Source organism: Saccostrea cucullata, unplaced genomic scaffold (assembly GCF_032062105.1).
Source record: "Saccostrea cucullata isolate Sc308-1 unplaced genomic scaffold, CSIRO_AGI_Scuc_v1 ctg5681, whole genome shotgun sequence".
NCBI classification, from domain to species: Eukaryota; Metazoa; Mollusca; class Bivalvia; order Ostreida; family Ostreidae; genus Saccostrea; species Saccostrea cuccullata.
This window is the reverse complement of record NW_026929139.1, coordinates 3,189-27,166: the sequence shown is the minus strand read 5'-3', so window position 1 is coordinate 27,166 and position 23,978 is coordinate 3,189. Positions and strand designations below refer to the sequence as shown.

Here is a 23,978-nt window from a genome sequence, read left to right as displayed (position 1 = left end):
TGTGAATAGAAATTGCATATGATTGATTTATTTCTGTGCTTTTCAAATAGAATAGAAACATATAGATTCAATAAATTTGTCAGAGATTAGAAATGAAGAATAAAAAAATAATCAGAATTTTTTTTATATTGAAAGGACGGGGGGGGGGGGGGGGGGTAGTGATAATCCTGTCCACGAGCACCTGTGGCCTGAGTCAATAGATTGAAATCTAAATCATTTATCAGTTGATGGCGAGCTTAAAAAGGTTCAGACTGCAGTTATTTACTGAAGAAGATTATTCTTAATATATATCTGTATATCATATATATATAATTATTATTTATTTTATTTCATCATGTTCATTATCATTTATTATATTATTTAATAAAATATACATCTACTACATATACATTACAGTCAAATTAAGTTTGGGGTTAATAATTTTTTATACCATTCTTTTAAACATTCATATGCATGACCAGCGCTAAGTAAAAAATACATGTGTATATATCGGGATCGAAATACAAAAATACTGTCATAAGACATTTCCAAAGGTCAAGACCAAAAAGACGCAGGCGTCGAAAAGAGTATGGCCTAGGCCTATATTAATATTATTATAAGCTTGTAAAGTCACAGTTGAAAGCAGTATTCTTGGGAGGAACAAGTGTGAAATAATTGGTAATCAAAGTCATATATCTCCTAGACATAACCCAGTGTTTACGCCAGAGTATATATTGTAAGTTGTCAACAAGGAAGTACATTATGGCTATAAATTGCTCTTGCCACAGGGACTTGCTCCCGGCGTGTAATAATTATTCATTAAAAAATCATATACCGTAATAATAAAACTACACAAGGGAGGACGCCATTTTGGACCCCTTCCTCGCTTCAACCCAGTGTGCGAAATTAACCAGGAGAATGAGATAGCCCACGGGGCTATCTCATTTTAAAGTGGGATAGACCTTGGAGAAATGGGACTGTCCGCAAAATCTCGCACCTAAAAACGTAAACACGAAAAAATGCACTCGTTTTTATATTCATATTTATTTGTACATTTTCATTCATATATACAGGCATATATTTCTAATTGTATTCATTTTATTAATGAAGTATATGTATCTGTTACATTCTCATTATTACCTTGTCAAAATAAAGTATAAAATCAGTGTCCGTGCTTCACGAAAATATGTGCCGTGGTTATTTTCAGTTCGTTGTATACATATGAACTTTATTCTGCGACAAGTTTAATATGTTTGTGAAGGACACAAACTGTTAAATGATCTTTGTTGCCTTCCCTTTTTTGACTTTTTAAAGTTCACTCCGTGTTTAATGTCACGCTTCCATCTAGTAACCAGTGGCCAGAATTTCCTATGACAGATGTGCAACATGAAGCGAGCATTGGATAAAAGTAGTACACGATCATCGTTCATTTGTTGATACGCAATGTTCTGAATTTTTAGATTTAATAATAATAATTTTAACACAAAATATAAAGCTATGTCTCAAAATTATTTTATTTTAAACTACATGTTTGATTTTTAGCTCACCTGAGCCGAAGGCTCAAGTGAGCTTTTCTCATCACATTTTGTCCGTCGTCCGTCCGTCTGTCCAGCCGTCTGTCCGTCCGTCCGTCCGTCTGTAAACTTTTCACATTTTCGACTTCTTCTCAAGAACCAATGGGCCAATTTTAACCAAACTTGGTACAAAGCATCCTTGGGTGAAGGGGAGTTTAAATTGTTAAAATAAAGGGCCAAGTCCCCTTACAAGGGGAGATAATCAAGAAAAGGCAAAAATAGGGTGGGGTCACTAAAAAATCTTCTTCTCAAGAACCACTGGGCCAGGAAAGCTGAAACTTATGTGGGAGCATCCTTGGGTAGTGTAGAAATTAAATTGTAAAAATCATGACCCCCGGGGGTAGGGCGGGGCCACAATAGGAAATCTATTTTTACATAGAAATATATAGAACAAATCTTTAAAAATCTTCTTCTCAAGAACCACTGGGCCAGGAAAGCTGAAACTTATGTGGAAGCATCCTTGGGTAGTGTAGATATTAAATTGTTAAAATCATGACCCCCGAGGGTAGGGCGGGGCCACAATAGGGAATCCAGTTTTACATAGAAATATATAGAACAAATCTTTAAAAATCTTCTTCTTAGAAACCACTGGGCCAGGGAAGCTGAAACTTATGTGGAAGCATCATTGGGTAGTGTAGATATTAAATTGTAAAAATCATGACCCCCAGGGGTAGGGCGGGGCCACAATAAGGAATCCAAGTTTTACATAGAAATATATAAAACAAATCTTTAAAAATCTTCTTATCAAGAACCACTGGGCCAGGAAAGCTGAAACTTATGTGGGAGCATCCTTGGGTAGTGTAGATATTAAATTAAAAAAATAGTGACCCCCTTGGGAAGGGTGGGGCCACAATGGGGAATTCCAAGTCTTATATAGAGATATAAATAGAACAAATCTTTAAAAATCTTCTTCTCAAGAACCACTGGGCCAAGAAAGCTGAAGTTTATGTGGAAGCATCCTTTGGTAGTGGAGCTATTTTAATATATATCCAAATTTTGAAAGAACAAAAGAAGTACTACAGATTGATATTTCTAATTTCATTTTAAAAAATTACCAAGTTGGTAGCAATTTATAATTTATTTTCGTTTTACAAGATTCTTGTAATTTAGACGATAAGGCCAAAATAAAAAATACTCTTGTTTCCTGTCACCCGACCTACCCTACATTTTACCCTCCGACCCTAAATTACATTTTCATTTTTTGGGTGACTATTTTCCTAAAATTTTAAAATCGACCAACAATATTTACGGAATTGATACATCACAAGTGTACAGGATACCTTTACTTTATAAATCTTCATTACCAAAAGGAATTTAATGAAATGAAATTTAATGAAATGGATATAATTTCTGCGCTTTTTATTTTTTGCGAATTAAAAATGGTCACAAAAATGCGAAAAATAGATCATCGCGAAAAAAATGGATATACGGTATGGCATGAAATACAATTTCGAATATATACATTTTTTTTCACTTTAACATAGAATTCCTGCAATTTCAATTTTTTTCCCCAAAAGCTAAAAAAACTTAAGGTAGTGGAGCAAAAATATTGGGTAGGTTGGGTAGCACTGTAGCAGTTCCAATTAAGTAGAGATGCACGACAACTCAAGACGGAATTTACTGAAAGTCCATATTTTAAACATATATGTCATGAAATACAATTCAAATATATTTTTTTTTCACTTTAACATAGAATTCCTGCAATTTCAATTTTTTCCCCAAAAGTTAAAAAAAAAAAATGGGTAGGTTGGGTAGCAGGAAACAAGACTATTTTTTCTTTTGGCCTTGTAGTGTTTCACAAGCTCATGGCTTCATTATTTATATATAGGTTAATTGTCTCAATTTATTTTGACAGATTTCCCAGAATCCTACTATCCAATTGTCTAGAAGAGGAAAGAATCATCTCCTTACAGGTTTCTTTTTAAATCTCTCACAAGGGTACATGTATATTTATTGACCCTTGTCAATTGTAAACATTAATTTACATTGTACTTGTATTCATATACATATATACTTCAAGTTTTGTATGCATGTATGTATAAACATATCTTTAGAAAGCATTATTTGAACTTAAACACTTCTGGTTTTTTACAAGCTAAGGGACTCATTATTTATATATATTTAGGTTACATGTAATAGTCTTAATTTATTTTGACAGATTCCCCAGTGTGCACTATATCCAACCATTGTCAGGGAAAGGGAAGCATCATCTCCTTACAGGTTTTTATATCTCTTTTAACTAAAAAATATTAAAAGTTTTTAGTTGAATGTAAAAGATAGATATATTTCACAAGTGGGAAGAACTTTTTTTTTATATTTTTCATGAATGTGAAGTATGAGGGGAAAAAAAGAAAAAAAATTATCTCAATATCAGGAGTAAAATGAACTCAATATGCAACTACAAAATATTGAACTTTTCTGCTCATAACATTTTTAGCTAACCTGATTTTAAGTGAGATTTTCTGATCACATTTTGTATTCTGTCTGTCTATAATTTTACATATTGTAGCTCACCTGAGCATGAACTTTTCTGATAATAGTCTGTATGCTCTCTGTCTGCCTTTCTGTAAACTTGACACATTTCATCTCACCTGAGCTTAAAACTCTGTGAGTTCTAATCATATTTTGTCTGTTATCCATCCGTCCGTCTACTGTCCGTCTGTAAACTTTTACATTTTCAACTTCTCAAGAACCGCTGGGCCAAGGGGAGATAATCAAAAAGAGACAAAGATAGGCTCGGGTCATTAAAAATCTTCTCATGAACCACTGGGCCAGAAAAGTTGAAACTTATTTGGAAGCATCCTGGAGTAGTATAGATTGTAAATTGTTCAAATCATGACCCCCGGGGTTTGGGCGGGGCCACAATTGGGAATCAAAGTTTACATAGAAATGTATAGGAAAAATCTTTCAAAATCTTTTTGTCAAGAACCACAGGTCCAGAAAAGCTGAAACTTATGGGGAAGCATCCTGGGGTAGTGTAGACTCTAAATTTTTTAAATCATGACCCCCAGGGTTTGGGCGGGCCACAATAGAGAATCAAAGTTTTACATAGAAATATATAGAAAAAATCTTTCTCAAAATTTCCTTCTAAAGAACTACAGGGCCAGAAAAACTGAAACTTATGTGGAAGCGTCCTGGTGAAGTGTAGATTTGAAATTAATCAAATGATGACCCCTGGAGGTTGGGCAGGGCCACAATAGGGAATCAATGTCTTACACAGAAATATCTAGGAAAAATCTTTCAAAATCTTCTTCTCAAGAACCACTGACTGGGCAAGAAAAGCTGAAACTTATGTGGACGCATCCAGGGGTAGTATAAATTCTAAATTGTTCAAATCATGACCCCCCGGGGGTTGGGCGGGCCACAGTAGAGAATCAAAGTTTTACATAGAAATATATAAGAAAAATCTTTCAAAATCTTCTTATCAAGAACTAAGGGGGAATTCGGGTTAAGAATAACATGGTCAAAGCTTCTCAGGTGAGCGATGTGGCCCATGGGCCTCTTGTCTTATCACCAGACCATGGGGGTCATAAAACTTAGACAACTTCTCTTTTGATCTCAGTGAATCTCACTCTTACTAAAAGAATATTTAGTTGAAAAGTGAGACTGAGATCAAAAGTGAGCTCATCTAAGTTTTATGCCCCCCTCCTCACACGAGTAACTCAGGTGACCTATTGCTATTTGTTTTTGTCCATTGTCGTATGTCGTTTGTTGAGTGTAATCTTATGATCATATGAACATTTTTAGCTTCTCTGGAACCATTGAACCAATTTCAGCCAAATTTTGCATATAGCATAATTTATGAGTGAAGGGTAACAAAAATTGTGAATTCCATGCCCCCGCCCCCCGGAACCTGAGGGGTGGGGCCAAAACTACTAATATTAATTCAATCTAGAAAAATCTTCTCCTTTAATCATAGCCCTCAAGCAGTCAAACTTTTTGCATGATTGTAATAAAAATTCAGTCTACCAACAGTCTTTGCGCTTAACTTTTTTGACTACAAGTGAAAGTATAAAATTTGGTAGCCCAAACAAAATTTTACTAGCCCAACTCAAGAGTAATAACAAATGAAAAAATGTGCAATCACATTTGCATTTCTGATTTAATTCAATTTGATCACTAAACGTTCAAAACCACGAGTAATGATGGTAATTGTTTTAAACACTTTGCTGCATCAGTCAACAGTGTGACATGCACACATCTTTAAATAAATTAAAAATACTTACAGTAAGATTATGAAAATGTATGTATCTAGGTTTTAGAACAGTTGATATCATATATTTATTACTCTTTTATTTACTTATGAGAAAATAAGGGGTATTTCGGTGATTCCAAGGGGCATTTCGGTGATTCGTAGTACCGGTGTATTCAGTCCATGGTCAGATTTCCAGCCAATTTCGCTAAAGCTATGATTCCACGTACTTCATTTTGTGAAACAACTTTTACTTCTTCTGGAAGAGCCCTCCTGTTCGTGAATCACTGACCTGGGAAAGCCTTCTTGATATTTTATAAAAGGAATCATACTTAAAATTCGCCACCGGAAATTTACTAACTAGCCCATCGGGCATGCGCGTTAATAATTTTTGGTAGCCCGATCCCGATTTTACTAGCCTCGGTCATCGGGCTACCGCATAATTTCGAAGACTGTACCAAAATTTTGAAACTCATGGCCCCTGGGTCAGGGGTTCTGGTGTTAGGGCAGGGCTCTTTTGATTATATAATGAAAATGTATTAATTCTTTCAAAATCTGTTTTCTCTGTCCCTGGGTGTTAAACAAACTACGTACATACATGTATTTACAATGATGAAAGGTGTCTTTTATAACATGTATAAAATTTTGAATTTCATGGTCCCAGAATGAGGAATTCTGGTGTTAGGGTTTTGTTATATTTATTACAGTTGTATATAGTGAAAATGCATAACTTCTTTGCAAATCTTTTTTCTCTGCCCCTGGGTATCAAACAAACCAATTACTACATACATACTAGCGATGGCAATTTGAAACAGGTTAACCAATTATTTGGTCTGAATGATGGAAATAAGTTATAAAATTTGTAATTGGTTTGTCGGAAAAAATAAAATTGAACAAAATTTTCTTTAAATTTACTTTAAAAAATGAAATCGCTGCACATAGGGTTGAAAATCAGCGTTTTTCAAAAGATTAATCGATTAGGAATTCTGCATTTGATTGCCATCCCTTAAAAATACTTAAATGATTAAAAAAAATATGGCTCTTCCAAAATTGTGAATTTCCTTGTCCCTGGGTAAGGGGTTCTGGTTCCAGATTCATGAGACAGATTTAGACTGAAGTCAAATTTTTAATCACTGTAAAATGTTTATGAATGATTGGAGATACTAACAATATATAATATGCATAGGCGTCGGAATCGGAGGGGGGTGGGGAGTCCCCCCTCTTCCTATGTTTTTTGCAAAAGTAGACATTTTATAGGCATTGAGAGTTGGGATTTACCTTTTTTGTTGGGTTACGCCCCCCCCCCCCCCCCCCCCCCCCCCCTTCACTTTCAATTTGCTTCCTATGCCCATGTTTATGTGGGGGAAAAACTATAACACTCATACAGAATACTACACATGTTCTACATATACATGTACAGCACTGTATGTACATGCAGTATATTTATAGATGTACATATGCAGTATGCAATTTTTACATGTTTTAAATAAATATTACTAAAACCAAACAATCAATCCTTATAAAAGCTCTCATTCGAATTTTGTAATTTCAAAATGAAGATACAATTTTCTCTTATTTAAATAAATAAACTGGAGAGATGTATGTTTTGTAATAATGGTGAATAATAATATATTCTTTATTTTCTTTACCTAGAATGCAGTAACAAGATGAATGGAGACTATACAGTTTTTTCCAGATACAAGAAATCAGTGTGGTAATGGTATACAATTCTCTGTTACTATTTATAACCATGTCACAACACACTGTAGAAAGAAAATATAAATTATAATGTTTGAGTGTGCTGTGAAGTTGTTGAATCCTACTGGAAAAGTTGACATGTAATATTTCAAATGAGTTCATATTATACTTTTCTAAGAAGTCAAAACCTTAATCAGTTTTCAAGAATGTTTCAATTTATCAATATTGATTATTTAGATCGGACTAATGGTGAACAGTTGGACCCTGCAAAAGAGGGAGAATTGTAAAGGATTCAGTACCCAGTGTAAAGGTATTTATGTTTATCTGTATCTTAATTCAATATTCATGTTATTAAACCTAAGACATTGATAAATGCTTACAATATAAAGAGAGATCTGTAACTGATGTAGATAATTCTGTTACAATGTTGTAATTTACAGAGAGATCTCCCTGACTGAGGAAATCCACACGGGACTCTGTTATAAAACATTAGGATAAAGAAATAGATGTCTGCTGTAAATAATGTATAGATTAGTGTACCAGAAATCTGTCACCGTGTCTGGTGTTAGTCGTGGTGATCACATTTCACATCTCACATCAGACCGGGTCTGGATCAGTGATAGACAAGGCAATCTTATACTGACAAACACTAAAGGGGAAGTACTAGATCACGTGACAGATAGAGGTAGTGATGTGGGAGGACACACTGTGGATTCTTATGGTGATCTAATTTATATAGACAGTGAATTAAACATCAATAAACTGTCTACAGAGAACAGAGAAAAGACTACGATAATACAGTACAACACGTCACCATGGATACCACGGTGTGTCTACAGCTCCCCCTCCACTGGAGACCTGCTGGTCGGGATGTATAGATATACTGATACAGGGAGAGAAGGCAAGGTAGTGAGGTATAACTCCACAGGAGAAAACATCCAGACCATACAGCACGACAACATCACAGGTCAGGGACTGTATATACAACCTCTCTACATCACAGAGAACCGCAATGGAGATGTTATTGTGACTGACTATCTCCGTGTAGTGGTGACAGATCGTGACGGTAATTACCGATTCTCCTACACAGGTCCTCCATCAGGATCACGACTATTACCATGTGGAATCTGTACTGACGCGCTGTCACACATCCTGGTGTGTGATTGGATCACCGAGTCAGTACAGATGTTAGACAGTGAGGGTCACTATCTGACAGAGATACAGACACGACAACACGGGATAAACGAACCATGGGGCCTGAGTTACGATGATAAAACTCACCTACTGTGGGTAGGGTCAGAGTACAACAACACAGTCAACATATACAGAGTGGTAGATACAGACTCTCTGACTGGTAAGTAACATTGTAGTTTGTTTTATTGTATTTTATAATTATAACATCTATACTAATTAATAACTCCATTATGTGAGGGGGGTTATTTAAGAATAACTAGTAACTGTACTAGTACATATATATATTCAAGTGCTTATTTACCAGTGTTTTAGTTTAATCCCTCACTGTGTTAACAACAAACATTAGATGTTAAAGATAATGTTTATGACGATAAACATGATAAAAAGACACAATTAAAAAGAAATGATAGATTTACATCCAGTTTGTAATTAATTGTATAGTGTTCAGGTGTTGTGTGTAACTCTTCAATCAATGATTCATATAATGTACATTGAAGTTTGGTTCATGGATTTTTGTACAATATACTGATTACTGTCAACAGGTCAATGGGGGTATAATTACCAACTTTTGAAATCTTGAGTTCTTTTGTTCGATAAATACAATTAATGTAATATGATAAACTTTTGAGAAGTAGTTAGTGATTAAATTTTAAAATATTTTATAATTATTACAATATTCTTTTATAATGTATTCAGTTTAAGTAAATTCTACATTCAAAACAGATGAGATTTTGTGTTGATGTTGACAGTTACATGTAGATATAGACACCAGTGATATTAACACAGCTGTCTCTAAGAATGTTCAATTGTTGTGTATTTCTGTAGCAGGTGTTCAGTAAATCTACACTGTTTACTGGGTTGACATTTTGTGTATTTCTGTAGCAGGTGTTCAGTAAATCTACACTGTGTACTGGGTTGACATTTTGTGTATTTCTGTAGCAGGTGTTCAGTAAATCTACACTGTGTACTGACTTGACATTTTGTGTATTTCTGTAGCAGGTGTTCAGTAAATCTACACTGTGTACTGGGTTGACATTTTGTGTAGGAGAAACATCTAGATGAAATATAGAGATAACTGAACAGTATTGAAGATTAAAATTCATAATGAAGTTAAAGATTCACTTCAACTTTATGAACAAAAAGTTAAATTCTAAGACACCAAAGAATTAGCCTAAATGAAACTACAGTGATCAATTTTAGTAACTTGCTTATGAAAGGGAGACAATCCAATTTTGTATTTGAAGGTGAAGAAAAAAATTAAGTTACCTTCCATTAAGGCATTTCATAATAAAGGTGTAAAAAATAATTCCTGGAAAAAAAATCAGCCTAATGTCTTGTTTTAAAATAGTTTGCCCATAAAACTAGAATATATAATTTTATTATTACTGCCTGTATCAAATGTAATTACAAGATATGGTGAAGAAGGAAATAATTGTATTTATATATATTTATCATTAGATTTATTCTGTTCATTTATAACCATATGTATCCCAATAACATGAATTTAAGAGACTGAAAGCCCCTAACTGATAATGCACTTATATGTACACTGTTATACAAGCATTGAAGGTCACTGACAGAAATATGTAGGGTTGATTTCTGTGGTTTACATATATTGATACTTGGGGGGCTGGAGGTAGGCTGGGGGTATGGGTTTTGGATTGGAGGGGGGGGGGGGTAATGTATGGTGATTGGGGGGGGGGGGTAATGTATGGTATGATTGTTCTTGTTCAAGTTATGTTATTCATTATTGTGAACCTAAACGAACTTATTGAACTTAAATGACTGAACATGAAGACTGCATACACACTATTTATGAGCAAATAATTGGATTTATGCATTAAAATTTATTTTATATTTACGGTACACCCCTGACCCACCCTGAAAATTGTGTGTGTCACTGTTTTGTGTTTTTTATTGGGAAAGGGGGTGTCCTTGTTAATTTCATTTGAGTTGTGTGAGGAAATCTTCCTTGACACAAAGGTTGCATACCAAATTGTGGAATATTATTTAACTCTTATAGGTCATGTGAGTTTGGCTAAGGTCATCAGTACTTTGTTAAAGTGCATTTTTAATTCAAAGTACATTGGCCATGAATGTTTTATTGAAGCAATTTAACATTGATTGGTCATCTATGTGATGATTAAAAAGATTATCATTTAATCTAAGGTGTTACGTGACCCGAAGTTATGTTGGCAAGTCATAGAAAATCAATTTATAGTCATACTCAAAGAGTGCCTAGGAAATTATACCTTTAACATGTATTTGATATGCATAATTCTAATATTGATAGCATTTTATATGACATTTAATAATTAATCATATTTTCATATTGTTCATGTTGTTTGTAATGTATCTTATGTATGTCAATTATTGGAATCAATAAATTCCCATACAATTACATAATCATTTTATATCATAGAATAGATTATAGTCACTGTGACCTTTCATCACCACCATTGACAAAAAGTTCTTCCTCTGTATATCTTGGCATATATCACATATATATTTTCTAATAAATTTAAATACATGTTATATATAGATTGTCTGGACTCTATTCAAAAAATTTTCTACTCCAATATACTTCAATAATCAATATCATAATAATTAATAAATTTGTTATATTTTAAAAAACATTAACAAAATGAATTTGTTTTGAGAAGATTTATCAGCATTGAATAATTATTTACAATATGAAACTTCTATTTCTTACAGGAGTCCCTCTGGAGAACATCAAATGTAAGAAACATCCCAGAATTCCCCTGGACCAGTTCTGTACCCCGTGTGGTGTTCCCTTGTGTGTGGAGTGTACCAGCTCTGAGGATCACAGCAGACATGAGCTTAGAAATATAGAGACATTGTTTGACAACATTCACGAAATAGAAGGTATGAGTTTGAAGCTGTTTTAGAATTTGAAACATGTAGTAAATGAAATATATTTTAAAGAATGACTTTCATTCTGCTTTAATTATCAAATAAAATATTTATTACTATGACCTTTCATGGCCTGAGCCAAACACCAAATGAGTAATCTGATCAGCGATTGTAGGCCCATCCATTTAATTATCTGCCTCATTGTCTATAGGTTTGTCTGTAACAAACATTAAGGAGGTATATGGAGATCACTTTGTTATTTGTCTATGTAGCTGTTCATTTATGTCTGTACGATTATGTCCAAACCAAAATTTATTATGGTTAAACTCCTGTGATCGGGAGTTCGAATCTCGACTGCGACTGACCTAGTAAGTCGATAAAAATGGGTAGTAAAAGTTCCTTTGCCATGCGCTCGGCACATGAAGTGAAAGTTACAGGTCCTTCGGATGAGACTTTTTAAACCGAGGTCCCTTGTCAGCGGCAGGCTTCGGCACAATAAAGAACCCTCACTGCTCAATGACCCTAAGTGCCGAGTTAAGGTCAACATTTGAAGAATTTCATCGGTATATGGTGACGTATCTAATTGAGTGAAATATTCTCGAATGGGACGTAATACAACATACATTTAATCATTCAATTATCTGTATATATTTCTTGTTTATTTGTAGATGGGTATAAACTTTTGATGTGCCTTCTTCTTTCCAATTCTTACAAAATAAACATGAAAGACGAAAACTGGATGACAAAATATAATTCTGTTGCCAAAAGTTTTCGTTTGAAGGAAATCTCAAAGCCATTTGCTCATAAAGGTTTCGAAAAATATGAACCAATCCTGAAACTCAATGAATCAGAGATCAGTTATTCCAGTGAGCTCTTCAAAAATATCAGTTTCCTGAAATTCTCAAAGAAGTCTGACTTCACTGAAATTTTCTTGACTGGGGCAGAAAAAGAAAATGTAGCTGAGTACTGTAGATCGTGGAATTATCGGAGAAGAGAAGACGAGGTTTGCTGTTGGTTACTACCAGATAAAAATGAGGAATTTTTAAAACGTCTTGGAGAAGATATTTTCACGCACCCAACAATGGAGGACCAGTCATTTCGTGAAGTTGTATTTAAGAAAGGTAAGTCTATTTTCAGCCGGTTTCTCGGATAAAATTTAACATAAGAAGTAAATGAATTTCATGTATTTATCTGTGATTTCATCTATAACTATGTATAAAGGCTTTTAGATCTTATTTATACCCCAAGCAAACAAAGTTTGGGGGGGGGGGGTATATAGGAATCACCTTGTCTGTCTGTCTAGCTGTCTGTCTAGCTGTCTGTGCAAACATGTCCGGTCCATATTTTTCTTCCAGAGGAATACAGTGGAGCCTCATTTATCCGGACGCTTTGGTTCCCAGTCAATTTGTCCGGATATATGAAGCATACGGATATCTGAATCACCAGTTAAATAAGATAAAATAACATTAAAAAAATTCTGTTCCGATAAAAAAGCGTCCGGATACTGAAGCATCCGGATATCTGGCGTCCAGATATCTGAAGGTCCACTGTATTACAATCTACTACTTCAGCCAAAGTTTGCTTATGACCTAAGGGTGTGTCATGACCTTGACCCAAGGTCATTTAGAGAAGTTCAAGGACGCTGAAAGAAGAATTTCATTATTCGTGTCTGGTCCATATCTGTCTTATGGATAAACTTGGTAAGTTCCCATTTCACACTAAGATTGCCCATGACCTAAGGGTGTGTCATGACCTTGACACAAGGTGATTTGGGGAACTTCAAGGTCACTGGAAGAAAAATTTCATGATTCGTGTCTGGTCCATATCTTTCTGATGGATAAACTTGGTAGGTTCTCATTTCACACAAAGACTGCCCATGACCTAAGGGTGTATCATGACCTTGCACCAAGGTCATTTTGAGAAGTTCATAGTCACTGGAAGAAAAATTTCATGATTCGTGTCCGGTCCATATCTTCCTTATGGATAAACTTGATAGATTCTCATTTCACAAAAAGATTGCCCATGACCCAAGGGTTTGTCATGACCTTGACCCAAGGTCATTTGGGGAAGTTCAAGGTCACAAAGTAAAATTTCATGATTTGTGTCTGGTCCATATCTTTCTTATGGATAAATTTGGTAGGTTCTCATTTCACACAAAGACTGCCCATGACCCAAGGGTTTGCCGTAAATTGCACCTTTTTTTGCATTAGGGGATCAGTAGCATTATGGTCAAAGACAAATACATGTATATAAAACCGTAACGCTACAAATGTGCAGCTAAGCTCTGTTTTACTAGTATATCGTCATTACAGTTGGAATACCAATGCAGATCATCTTAAGGGGAGATAAATCTGTGAAGAATTTCATTGAGAATTTAAAGAAAGGGAAGACAACCATGTACCATGCCTCTGGAATGATAATAGGGTGTGCTGGTAGTGGTAAAACAACACTGTTAGAGAGACTGAAGGGCATTGACCTGGAAGAAATAAAGAAAAACATCAGTTCAACGAGAGGAGTTGATATCCACACAGATGTCTTTGATGTGACAGATAGCATCCAAGGTATGCTTTATTCAATATAATTATTTTTACATTAATTTTGCAAATGTCTTCCTTTACATAGCACTACTGAAATCAATGCATATCTATCAAGCGGCTATGTTAAAATGTGACCTTAGCACCGTTTTAATATACATTACCTCTTTTAAATAATTGTAACAAAGCTATTGAATACCCGTAGAAAATGTAATATAGTTATCCAAAGTGGACAGGACTAAGCCTTACACAGTACTAATTATATCGCATGTAAATGTGTCAGCTGTTTGTCACATGACTAATGTATAAATAGAATTGTTAAGCTGAATGAAGGAAATGAGGATAGTGCAAGGGCATACGCTTATTTTTTTAAGAAAAAAATTGATACATGTTTAAAGATGTTTATTTCCTCAACCCAAAAAGTATTGGGAGCTAGTCTGTGTTTGAAGTTTGGGGGGGAATCTCCAAAAAGTGCTGGGAGCTAATCTGAGGTGTTTGTGAAGTACTGGAAACCTTGCCGAAAATGTGTATCATAGCTAAAAATTCCCACTTCGCTTAAAATCTATTATGAATAAAACTAATGTTATGCATACCAGGATTAGCTCCCAGCTTTTTTCAAAATATACATTGTTTAAGCAATAAATAATCCATATTTCAGCTCAAACAAAAATGTCTATGCCCCTGCACTTTTGATTTATATCATGAATACGCTTATCACCCTAGCAATATTCTCAACATTCCTTGTCCCTTTATAGCTTCAATGCTACTAGATAAATTCATTTTCTATACAAATTGTATTTAATAAATTATATTGTTTTAGATTTAATGATTATTTTTTAATAATAGCGATGACATTATTATACCCCCTACAAACGAAATTTGGGGGGTATAAAAGAATCACCTTTTCCGTCTGTCTAACTGTCTGTCTGTCTGTTTGTCTGTCTGTGCAATCGTGTCCGCTCCTTATCTTTCTTACAGAGGGACATTAGAATCTACTACTCCATACAAAGATTGCCAATGACCTAAGGGTGTGTCATGACCTTGACCCAAGGTCATTTGGGGAACTTCAAGGTCACTGGAAGAAAAATTTATAATTTGTGTCCGGTCCATATCTTTCTTATGGATTAACTTGGTAGGTTCTCATTTCACATAAAGATTGCCCATGACCTAAGGGTGTGTTATGACCTTAACCCAAGGTCATTTGGGGAAGTTCTAGGTCACTGAAAGAAAAATTGCATAATTTGTGTCTGGTCCATATCATTCTTATGGATAAACTTGGTAGGTTCTCCTTTCACACAAAAATTGCCCATGATCCATGGGTGTGTCATGACCTTGATCCAAGGTCGTTTTTGGAAGTTCAAGGTCACTGGAAGAAAAATTTCATAATTTGTGTCTGGTCCATATCTTTCTTATGGATAAACTTGGTAGGTTCTGATTTCACACAAGGATTGCTAATGCCTCAAGGGTGTGTCATCTCCTTGACCTAAGGTCATTTGGGAAAGTTCAAGGTCACTGGTAGAAAAAATTCATAATTCAGGTTCGGTCCACATCTTTCTTATGGATAAACTTGGTAGGTTCTCATTTCACACAAAGATTGCCCATGACCTAAGAGTGTGGCATGATCTTGACCCAAGGTGATTTGGAGAAGTTCAAGGTCACTGGAAATAAAATTCATAATTTGTGTCTGGTCCATATCTTTCTTATGGATAAACTTGGTAAGTTTTCATTTCTCACAAAGATTGCCCATGACCCAAGGGTGTGTCTTGACCTTGACTCAAGATCATTTGGAGAATTTCAAGGTCACTGGAAAAAAAAATTCATAATTCGTGTCCGGTCCATTTTCTTCTTATGGATAAACTTGGTAGGTTCTCATTTCACACAAAGATTGCCCATGACCTAATTATAAGGGTGTGTCATGACCTTGACCCTAGGTCATTTGGTTAAGTTTAAGGTCACTGGAAGAAAAATTTCATAATTCATGTTTGATACATATCTTTATTAAGGAAAAACTTACTTCTGAGAAACCCAGTGGGGGTTATTTTGTCCATTTTGGACAGTTCTAGTATTTATTTAGGCACTTTTGTAATTATTAAACCAGTGAATCTAGTACTCAGGATTACATGTACTGCATCTTTGAGCGTGTTTTATTGCCGTTCTCAGAGTTTAGCAAATTAAATATTGTATTTATTTTGCGTGTCATCACATTTTCAAAAGAATTTCATATTGACATCGCTGTAAAATGCTATACACGTATTCGAATTTTCGGAAAGAAAGAGTGATAGAGAGAGAGATGTCAACAATGACACCGATCGATAGCCCAGCCTCCTATAAATATTGATTGTGTGACATAAAAACCACTCCGGGTACAAGTCGATTTCCGGAAGACGACACTCATGTATCGTTGCATCAATTTTGATACACGACAACAGGGCATTGTTTTGGCACAAATGTACCACCTAATATAACCAAGTATATGTTGCTCTTTTAATTGCACATAATTTATTTTGGATTCACTTCATTTACAGATTGTAATAGGAGTCACAAAAGAGATCCAAAATAGGGCGTTAAGTCCACCCATTCTTTAAAAGATTTTATAAATAATTGATAAAATAAATAAATCTAAGTTGTTAGCTCTTCTGAGCCAAAGGCTTAATATGGCCATTTGTGTGGAAGCTTAGAATCATCAAACTTTGTCAAACTTTGTCAGTTTAGGCCCCTTGGGTTTTCGGAGAACTTTTTAGAATATGGGCCATAACTCAAAAACCCCTTGGCCAATCAGTACCAAATTTGTCACAGGGTATCCTTGGCCCAAGGGCTACCATTTATACTAAAATAAGGATTGGGACACTTAAACAAGGGGAGATAATTAGGAAAACAACCAAAACTAATGTTTGCTAAAAAATCTTCTTCTCCATAACCACTAGGCGGATTTTCACCAAACTTACATACAAGTATCAGGATATGTCGAAGATAAAATTTGCATGGGGAATTACCCTGGGGCTAAGGGTGTGATTTCAAGGTCACTTCAAATTTGACCAAAATTTATAATTAATTAAAACATGTATATTTTGCCTACTATAAAGACTAGGATCATCAAATCTTGTAAGTTGATGCATCTTAGGACTTCACATCATGGTAACACAGAAGTAGGTCAAGGTGACCTACTTTAAAAAAAAAATTACGGGCTTTCATTTTCAAATTAATTTGGAGGCATATTTTGGACACTTTAAGGCCTATGATCATCAAACTTTGTCAGTTGATGCATCTTGGGTCTTCAAACAATGTCAGCTTAAAAATAGGTCACTGTGACCTACTTTTGAACTTTATGACTTATCCTTTTAAAAACATTAAATCCCATCATTTCAGACACTGGGAGGTTTAGAATCATCAAATCTTGTAAGTTGATGCATCTTGGGACCTTAAAAAAATATTTATGTAAAAGTAGGTCTCTGTGACCTACTTTTTGAATTTGCCAACAATTGTTTTCAAATAGTTTAAAACGCATATTTTGATTACCTTCAGACCTATGATCATCAAACTTTGTCAGTTGCATCTTGGGTCTTTGGAAAATTGTTGACCAAATTGTAGGTCACGGTGACCTACTTTTGACATTTTATGGCTATATTTAAGTATCTTAGGTATTTATTGGCTTAGATATATAATCAAACTTTGTGAGTAGGTGCATATTTGGTATTCAGAGAGGTACAACCAAAAAGTAGGTCACGGTGACCTACTTTTGATGTTTTATGGTTTTATTTATGTGTCTCTGGTACTTATTGGCTTAGAATCATCAAACTTTGAGTTAATGCATCATGGGTTTTTGGAGAGTGATGACCAAAAATAAGGTCATGGTTACCTAGTTTTGACATTTTTTGGCTATAATTAAATATCTCTGGTACTTATTGACCTTAAATCATTAAACTTTGTCAGTTGATGCATCTTGGGTTTTCGAAGATTATCGACCAAAAAGTAGGTCACCGTGGCCTACTTTTGACATTTGTGGCTATATTTAAGTATCTCAGGCACTTATTGGCTATGAATTATCAAACTTTATCAGTTGAGGCATCTTGCGTTTTCGGAGAATGTAGACCAAAAAGTAGATCACGGTGACCTACTTTTGAATGTCTCAGTTACGTACATGTATAAGCTTAGAATCATCAAACTTTGTCAGTTTAGGCCCCTTGGGTTTTCGGAGAACGTTGACCAAAAAGTAGGTCACTGTGACCTACTTTTGACATTTTATGGCTATATTTAATTATATCTGGTACTTATTGGCTTGGTTTCATTGAATGTCCAGCAAGATGTAGGTCACGGTGACCTACTTTTGAATATCACAGGTACTTATTGGCTTAAAATCATAAAATTTTGTCAGTTTAGGCATCTTGGGTTTTTGGATAACATCGTCCAAAAAGTAGGTCACCATGACCTACTTTTGACATTTGATGGCTATATTTAATTATCTCTGGTACTAATTGGCTTAGAATTGCAGACTTTGTCAGATGATGCATCTTGGGTTTTCAGAGAATGTTGACATAATGTAGGTCATGATAACCTACTTTTGAATATCTCAGGTACTTATTTAATTAGATTCATCAGTCTTTGTCATTTAATATATCTTGAGTCATCAGAAAATTTTAATCAAAAGGTAGGTCACTGTGACCTACTTATGGTATTTTATAAAGTTCTATATTATAATTTCTTCAGTCTTAACTGGCTAAATATTATCAAACTTTGTAAGTTGATGCATTTTGGGTCTTATGATACTAATAGAGTTGGAGGCTTCTAATAGAAGTGATAGATTGTACAATTTATCAACGAATTTGAACTCTGACTTTCCCTAACATAGCTGACAACCGTATAATTACAGGTTCCTCGTATGTCATATGTAATTTCTCAATATTTACATTTGGTAATGTCTTTTATTATTTGACAATATAAATTATTTTGACATTCAATTTTCAATGACCTGCAGTTGGGAAAATTGCATGAGACCATTAGAAAGTCTTGACTTTGACGTCATACGACGCCATAGTTACGTTATGTTGCATTTCAATAACAATGTCCAAATAGCACCTATTTTGCTTTGTAACACGAATAAAAGTAAAATACAAATATAAGAAATAAAATATCATTTTTAGAGTTTCATTGGGATGTGTCATGAAGTCGGTACTTCATCAATTCTACTAGAACGCCCTTTGGGCATTATAGACATTGATCACCTGACCGACTTCATGTCACATCCAAATGAAACTCTTAAAATGATATCTTATTTCTTAAGTTACGTCATACAGGGTTGACGCCCATTCAATGGATTACATATATGTCGTTAGGTTCAAAAAATTAAACATTTCACATGAGGATAGCCACTTTTTAGCTCACCTGAGCCTAAGGCTCAAGTGAGCTTTTCTGATCAAAATTTGTCCGTTGTTTGTCGTTGGCGTTGGCGTCTTTGTCGTTGTTGTAAACTTTTCACATTTTCATCTTCTTCTCAAGAACCACAGGGCCAATTTCAACCAAACTTGCTACAAAGTATCCTTGGGTAAAGGGGATTCAAGTTTGTTCAGATGAAGGGCCATTTCTCGGATGTGACGCCCATTCAATGGATTACATATATGTCGTTAGGTTCAAAAAATTAAACATTTCACATGAGGATAGCCACTTTTTAGCTCACCTGAGCCTAAGGCTCAAGTGAGCTTTTCTGATCAAAATTTGTCCGTTGTTTGTCGTTGGCGTTGGCGTCTTTGTCGTTGTTGTAAACTTTTCACATTTTCATCTTCTTCTCAAGAACCACAGGGCCAATTTCAACCAAACTTGCTACAAAGTATCCTTGGGTAAAGGGGATTCAAGTTTGTTCAGATGAAGGGCCACACCCTTTTCCAGGGGGAGATAATAATGAATTCGAGAAAAAATAATGGCATTTTAAAAAAATCTTCTCAAAAACCACTGGGCCAGGAAAGATGAAACTCATGTGGAATCATCCTCAGGTAGTGTAGATTCAAGTTTGTTCGAATCTTGACCCCCAGGGGTAGGGTGGGGCCAAAATGGCCGATCAAAGTTATACATAGGAATAGATAAAAAAAATCTTTAAAAATCTTCTTCTCAAGAACCACTGGGCCAGAAAAGATAAAACTCATGTGGAATAATCCTCATGTAGTGTAGATGAAAGTTTGTTCAAATCATGACCCCCAGGGGTAGGGTGGGGCCAAAATGGCCGATAAAAGTTTTAAATAGGAATATATTGGAAAAATCTTTAAAAATCTTCCTCTCAAGAACGACTGGACCAGGAAAGATGAAACTCCTTTGAAAAATCAACCTCAGGTAGTGTAGATTAAAGCTTTGTTCAAATCATGACCCTAGGGGGTAGGGTGGGGCCAAAATGGCCGATCAAAATTTAACATAGGAAAATTAGGAATATATAGGAAAAATCTTCTTCTCTAGAACCATTGAGACAGGAAAGATGAAATTCATGTAAAATTATCCCCAGGTAGTGTAGATTCAAATTTGTTCAAATCATGACCCCCGGGGGTAGGGTAGGGCTGAATGGCCGAGAAAAGTTTTACATAGGAATTTCTAGGGAAACCTTTTAAAATCTTCTTTTATAGTACTTTAAAGCCATGCTTAGTGATATTTATAGGGAATCATCCTTAGGTAGTGTGGATTCAAGTTTTGTTCAAATCATGACCCACTGGGGAGTTAAAATTCAAGCCAACCCCCCCACCCCCCTCCCCACTTTACTAGACTTTCAGTTCTGATCTGATGTGTGCCTTTTCCTAGCCAATTGCTCAGGTGAGCGATGTGACCCCTGGGCCTCTTGTTTATTGACTTTATACATGCTCGGCGCATGCCTGTCTATTGTTCTTTTAACAATTCAATGTAGTTGTATATTTGCTTTTGCAATGTTGTGTTAAAAGGAGATATATATAGACAAGCATGTGCTCATGGTTTGAAAGAGAAAAAAACGGCTTCATTTTGCACTCACTCTCTCTGTTTCTTTACAAATCATGAATATATTTATACAGATAGACACACTAATTTATGGAACTGAACTTTCTCAAAATGCAATGAACATGATGAAATTTATTCTTTACTTATGGTGTTACCTATGTACAATAAATTAAATTTGTTCTTTACAAATACTATTTAAATTATCTTGATTACTAAATCTTAAGATCAAAGTATATGTAGATTTATATACAAATTTACATGAAAATTCCATCAGAATTATCAATTTCTGAATAGATACACAGTCAGTTAATTATGTTTACATATAAAAGTAAAATATCTTGTTTTCCACCTTTTAGCATCTCTTGAAGCATAAAACATAACAAAAACTTACATTTCATGTTTAACAAGAGAAGTGATGTATATTTCCTTCATCAACTTTGCCTTCGCCGAAATTAAGTTACGTTATTTAATGAAATGTGGGAAACTGTTACTTTACAATTAAAATCATTTCTGAAAACTATTTTCATTTGCAGTGAACTCTTCAAGGCAACAGCAACGCTTTAAAATTACATTTGATGAAACCAATCAACAAAAAAGCGTTTCTGAACATGATGTGGGAGTCACTGAGGATGTAGAAATGCCTGATGAAGTGCAAACAGTCGATGTTGGGGAGGTTTCTCCGGAAGCACCGAATCGTGGTCAGCTACCTGCATCACTCGATGATTCTAACATTCCATCTACCTCATCTTATGAAGGAAAACGAGCCTCGTCACCAGAAAATGTCAGGGAGGTCATTGAGGAAGGTCAAACTTTGTCTAGCAGTTCTGATCTATCTGGATCTTTACAGATAGAATCCAAAGACTTGTCAGATGACCATTCAGATAAAAAAATTACCATGACTGACTTTGCGGGGCAATGTTCATATTATGCCTCACACCAGATTTTTCTGAGTCCACGGGCATTCTTCATTCTGGTTCTGAATATGGAGAAGAAGTTTGAGGATAAGGTTGGAGAAGAAGTGTGCTGTCAGAAGGGCTCCATTTATAAGGAATGGACAAATAGAGGTTTGTTGTAATGAATTTATTATACCCCCGCAAACGAAGTTTAGGGGGGTATATTGGAATCACCATGTCCGTCTGTCCGTCTGTCCGTCTGTCTGTAGACAAGATTTTGTCCGGACCGTTTCTCAGAAACTATTGGATGGATTTGTCTGAAAATTTGTACACATATTATTCACCATGTGAAGGTGTGCACCTGGTATTGTCATCATGATTGGATAATTTTTCAGCATTTTACAGGCATTTTTTCTTTTTTATTTTGTTGTTTTGTTTGGCTCATAACTAGAATACTATTAGACTTACAATCATCAAACTTGGCCAATTTATGCATCTTGGGTAGAAGGTGTGTCATGACCTATTTCAAGGTCACTGTGACCTTTAATTAAAGCGAAATTTAAAAAAATAACTGACTTATACTATTCAATTAAACAATCCCAAAAAAAATGTAAGAATGTTGCAGTATCCCTATTTAAAACATGTTAAATTTAGAAAATATTTTTTTTATTATATACTTTACAGCAATCCATAACAAATGTTATTTTATAAGAGAAAATCTACCTCTCCCAAGGGTATAATTATGAAGCACTGGTCAAGGAGAATTTTGATAACAGAAAATTGCATGTCAAATTAGAGAGAAATTAATTAGTTTAGTGTAAAGGAGCTTACTTGAAGAACATTTCTAATCAAGAACTTGTTATCTGTCTCTTGGGAACTGGGCTGAGGAATCAGCCTATAGTTTACGTGACTAGCCTAACTAATTTAATGAATTTGAGAAAAAGCAACTTCAATCTAATTTGTTATTGTATAATAAACTAATTTGAAATTGTATAAAAAACTTAATTGATATTGTATAATATAATTAAAACTAATTACAATGTATATTGTGTGTGTATGTGGGGGTGGGGTGGGGGGGGGGATTGGAATCAGTATGCTCATTCTCCACATTAATTTCGGATTGAAACTTTTAGTATGATATAAAATCCAAATAAATCAAGTATTAAAAAAAAATAAATTTAGGTAGATAGTCCCTACCAATCTTTAGAATCATGCAGGAACCTTATTCAAAATGATGCATCAAGATTACACATTTTTTTTTTCCAGTATAAATCTTTGTAACAAATTTATAAAAAATCTTTGTTTTCAGATTTAATTTCAGAATGATACATGCAATAATGCATCTTGTTTGCACTACAAAGGAGAAGGTTAAGATTCATTCATCCCTTGATAGCAATTAGTGGGCATGCATCCAGTCAAAGTTTAATTAATGAGTTCTATGTAGGGAAGCTGAAGCTGTCTCAATCATTTCTGCTGGAGCATATCTCTGATCAAGGAGCTATTATCTGTGTCCTTTGGGGATTAGACAGAAGAACTGCTGGTCAGTTTAAATAGAATTTGTCATTTGATGGCCAGTCTCCTATTTCTAAAATCATTTGGTATAGATCAAGTTTTTAAGACATATTAATTAAATTGATATATATATTTTTTTTTGAAAATATCAAGTGACCAATTTCAGGTCATCATATCCCACATGAAAGACATGTGCATATGTGTATGTTTGTGGAGGAGGGGCATTTGTCAAGCTATAATGCAACCAGCTGATGATTATTTGTAATAATTAAAGCTTGCACCTAAGGAGATGTTTAAACAATATTATTTTAAGGAATGGAAAAATTATGCAAATCCCTTTAAAGGTTGACATGATTTTCTTGCACTCTAAATTGTTTGTAATACTTGAATGAACAATATTTAATGGGAGTATCATGCTGAGGCTGACTGCACTTTATTATTTTTTAAAATGAATTTGATATAAATTTATGTAGATTAATTTGATTCTAGTGAACACCTCTTAATAGATCCATAAATATTTGTGAATTTGCACCTACTCTGAAAAACCCAGCGGGGGTATTTGTCCCTATTGGACAGTTCTAGT

The 23,978-nt window shown here is 34.7% G+C and overlaps 1 protein-coding gene across 1 annotated transcript; it reads left to right on the top strand.

Annotated features, from left to right (window-relative positions):
* Nucleotides 1–527: 527 nt before the first annotated feature.
* LOC134279882 (uncharacterized) lies at nucleotides 528–22,065 on the top strand. Its single transcript, XM_062762297.1, has 10 exons — nucleotides 528–657; nucleotides 3,409–3,466; nucleotides 3,712–3,773; nucleotides 7,399–7,465; nucleotides 7,681–7,753; nucleotides 7,884–8,797; nucleotides 11,353–11,523; nucleotides 12,180–12,632; nucleotides 13,824–14,072; nucleotides 21,524–22,065. Exons 6-10 carry the CDS (start codon nucleotides 7,966–7,968, stop codon nucleotides 22,063–22,065), a joined length of 2,247 nt encoding a protein of 748 aa, XP_062618281.1. The 5' UTR covers nucleotides 528–657; nucleotides 3,409–3,466; nucleotides 3,712–3,773; nucleotides 7,399–7,465; nucleotides 7,681–7,753; nucleotides 7,884–7,965.
* The last annotated feature ends 1,913 nt before the right edge of the window (nucleotides 22,066–23,978 follow it).

What these genes read in the sequence shown, in the direction of transcription:
- LOC134279882 (XM_062762297.1), top strand. Translation starts at nt 7,966, where the DNA reads ATGTATAGATTAGTGTACCAGAAATCTGTCACCGTGTCTGGTGTTAGT. An exon ending in CAACATTCACGAAATAGAAG is followed by an intron (nt 11,524 to 12,179) that starts GTATGAGTTTGA and finishes GTTTATTTGTAG; the next exon opens with ATGGGTATAAACTTTTGATG. An exon ending in TGAAGTTGTATTTAAGAAAG is followed by an intron (nt 12,633 to 13,823) that starts GTAAGTCTATTT and finishes TCGTCATTACAG; the next exon opens with TTGGAATACCAATGCAGATC.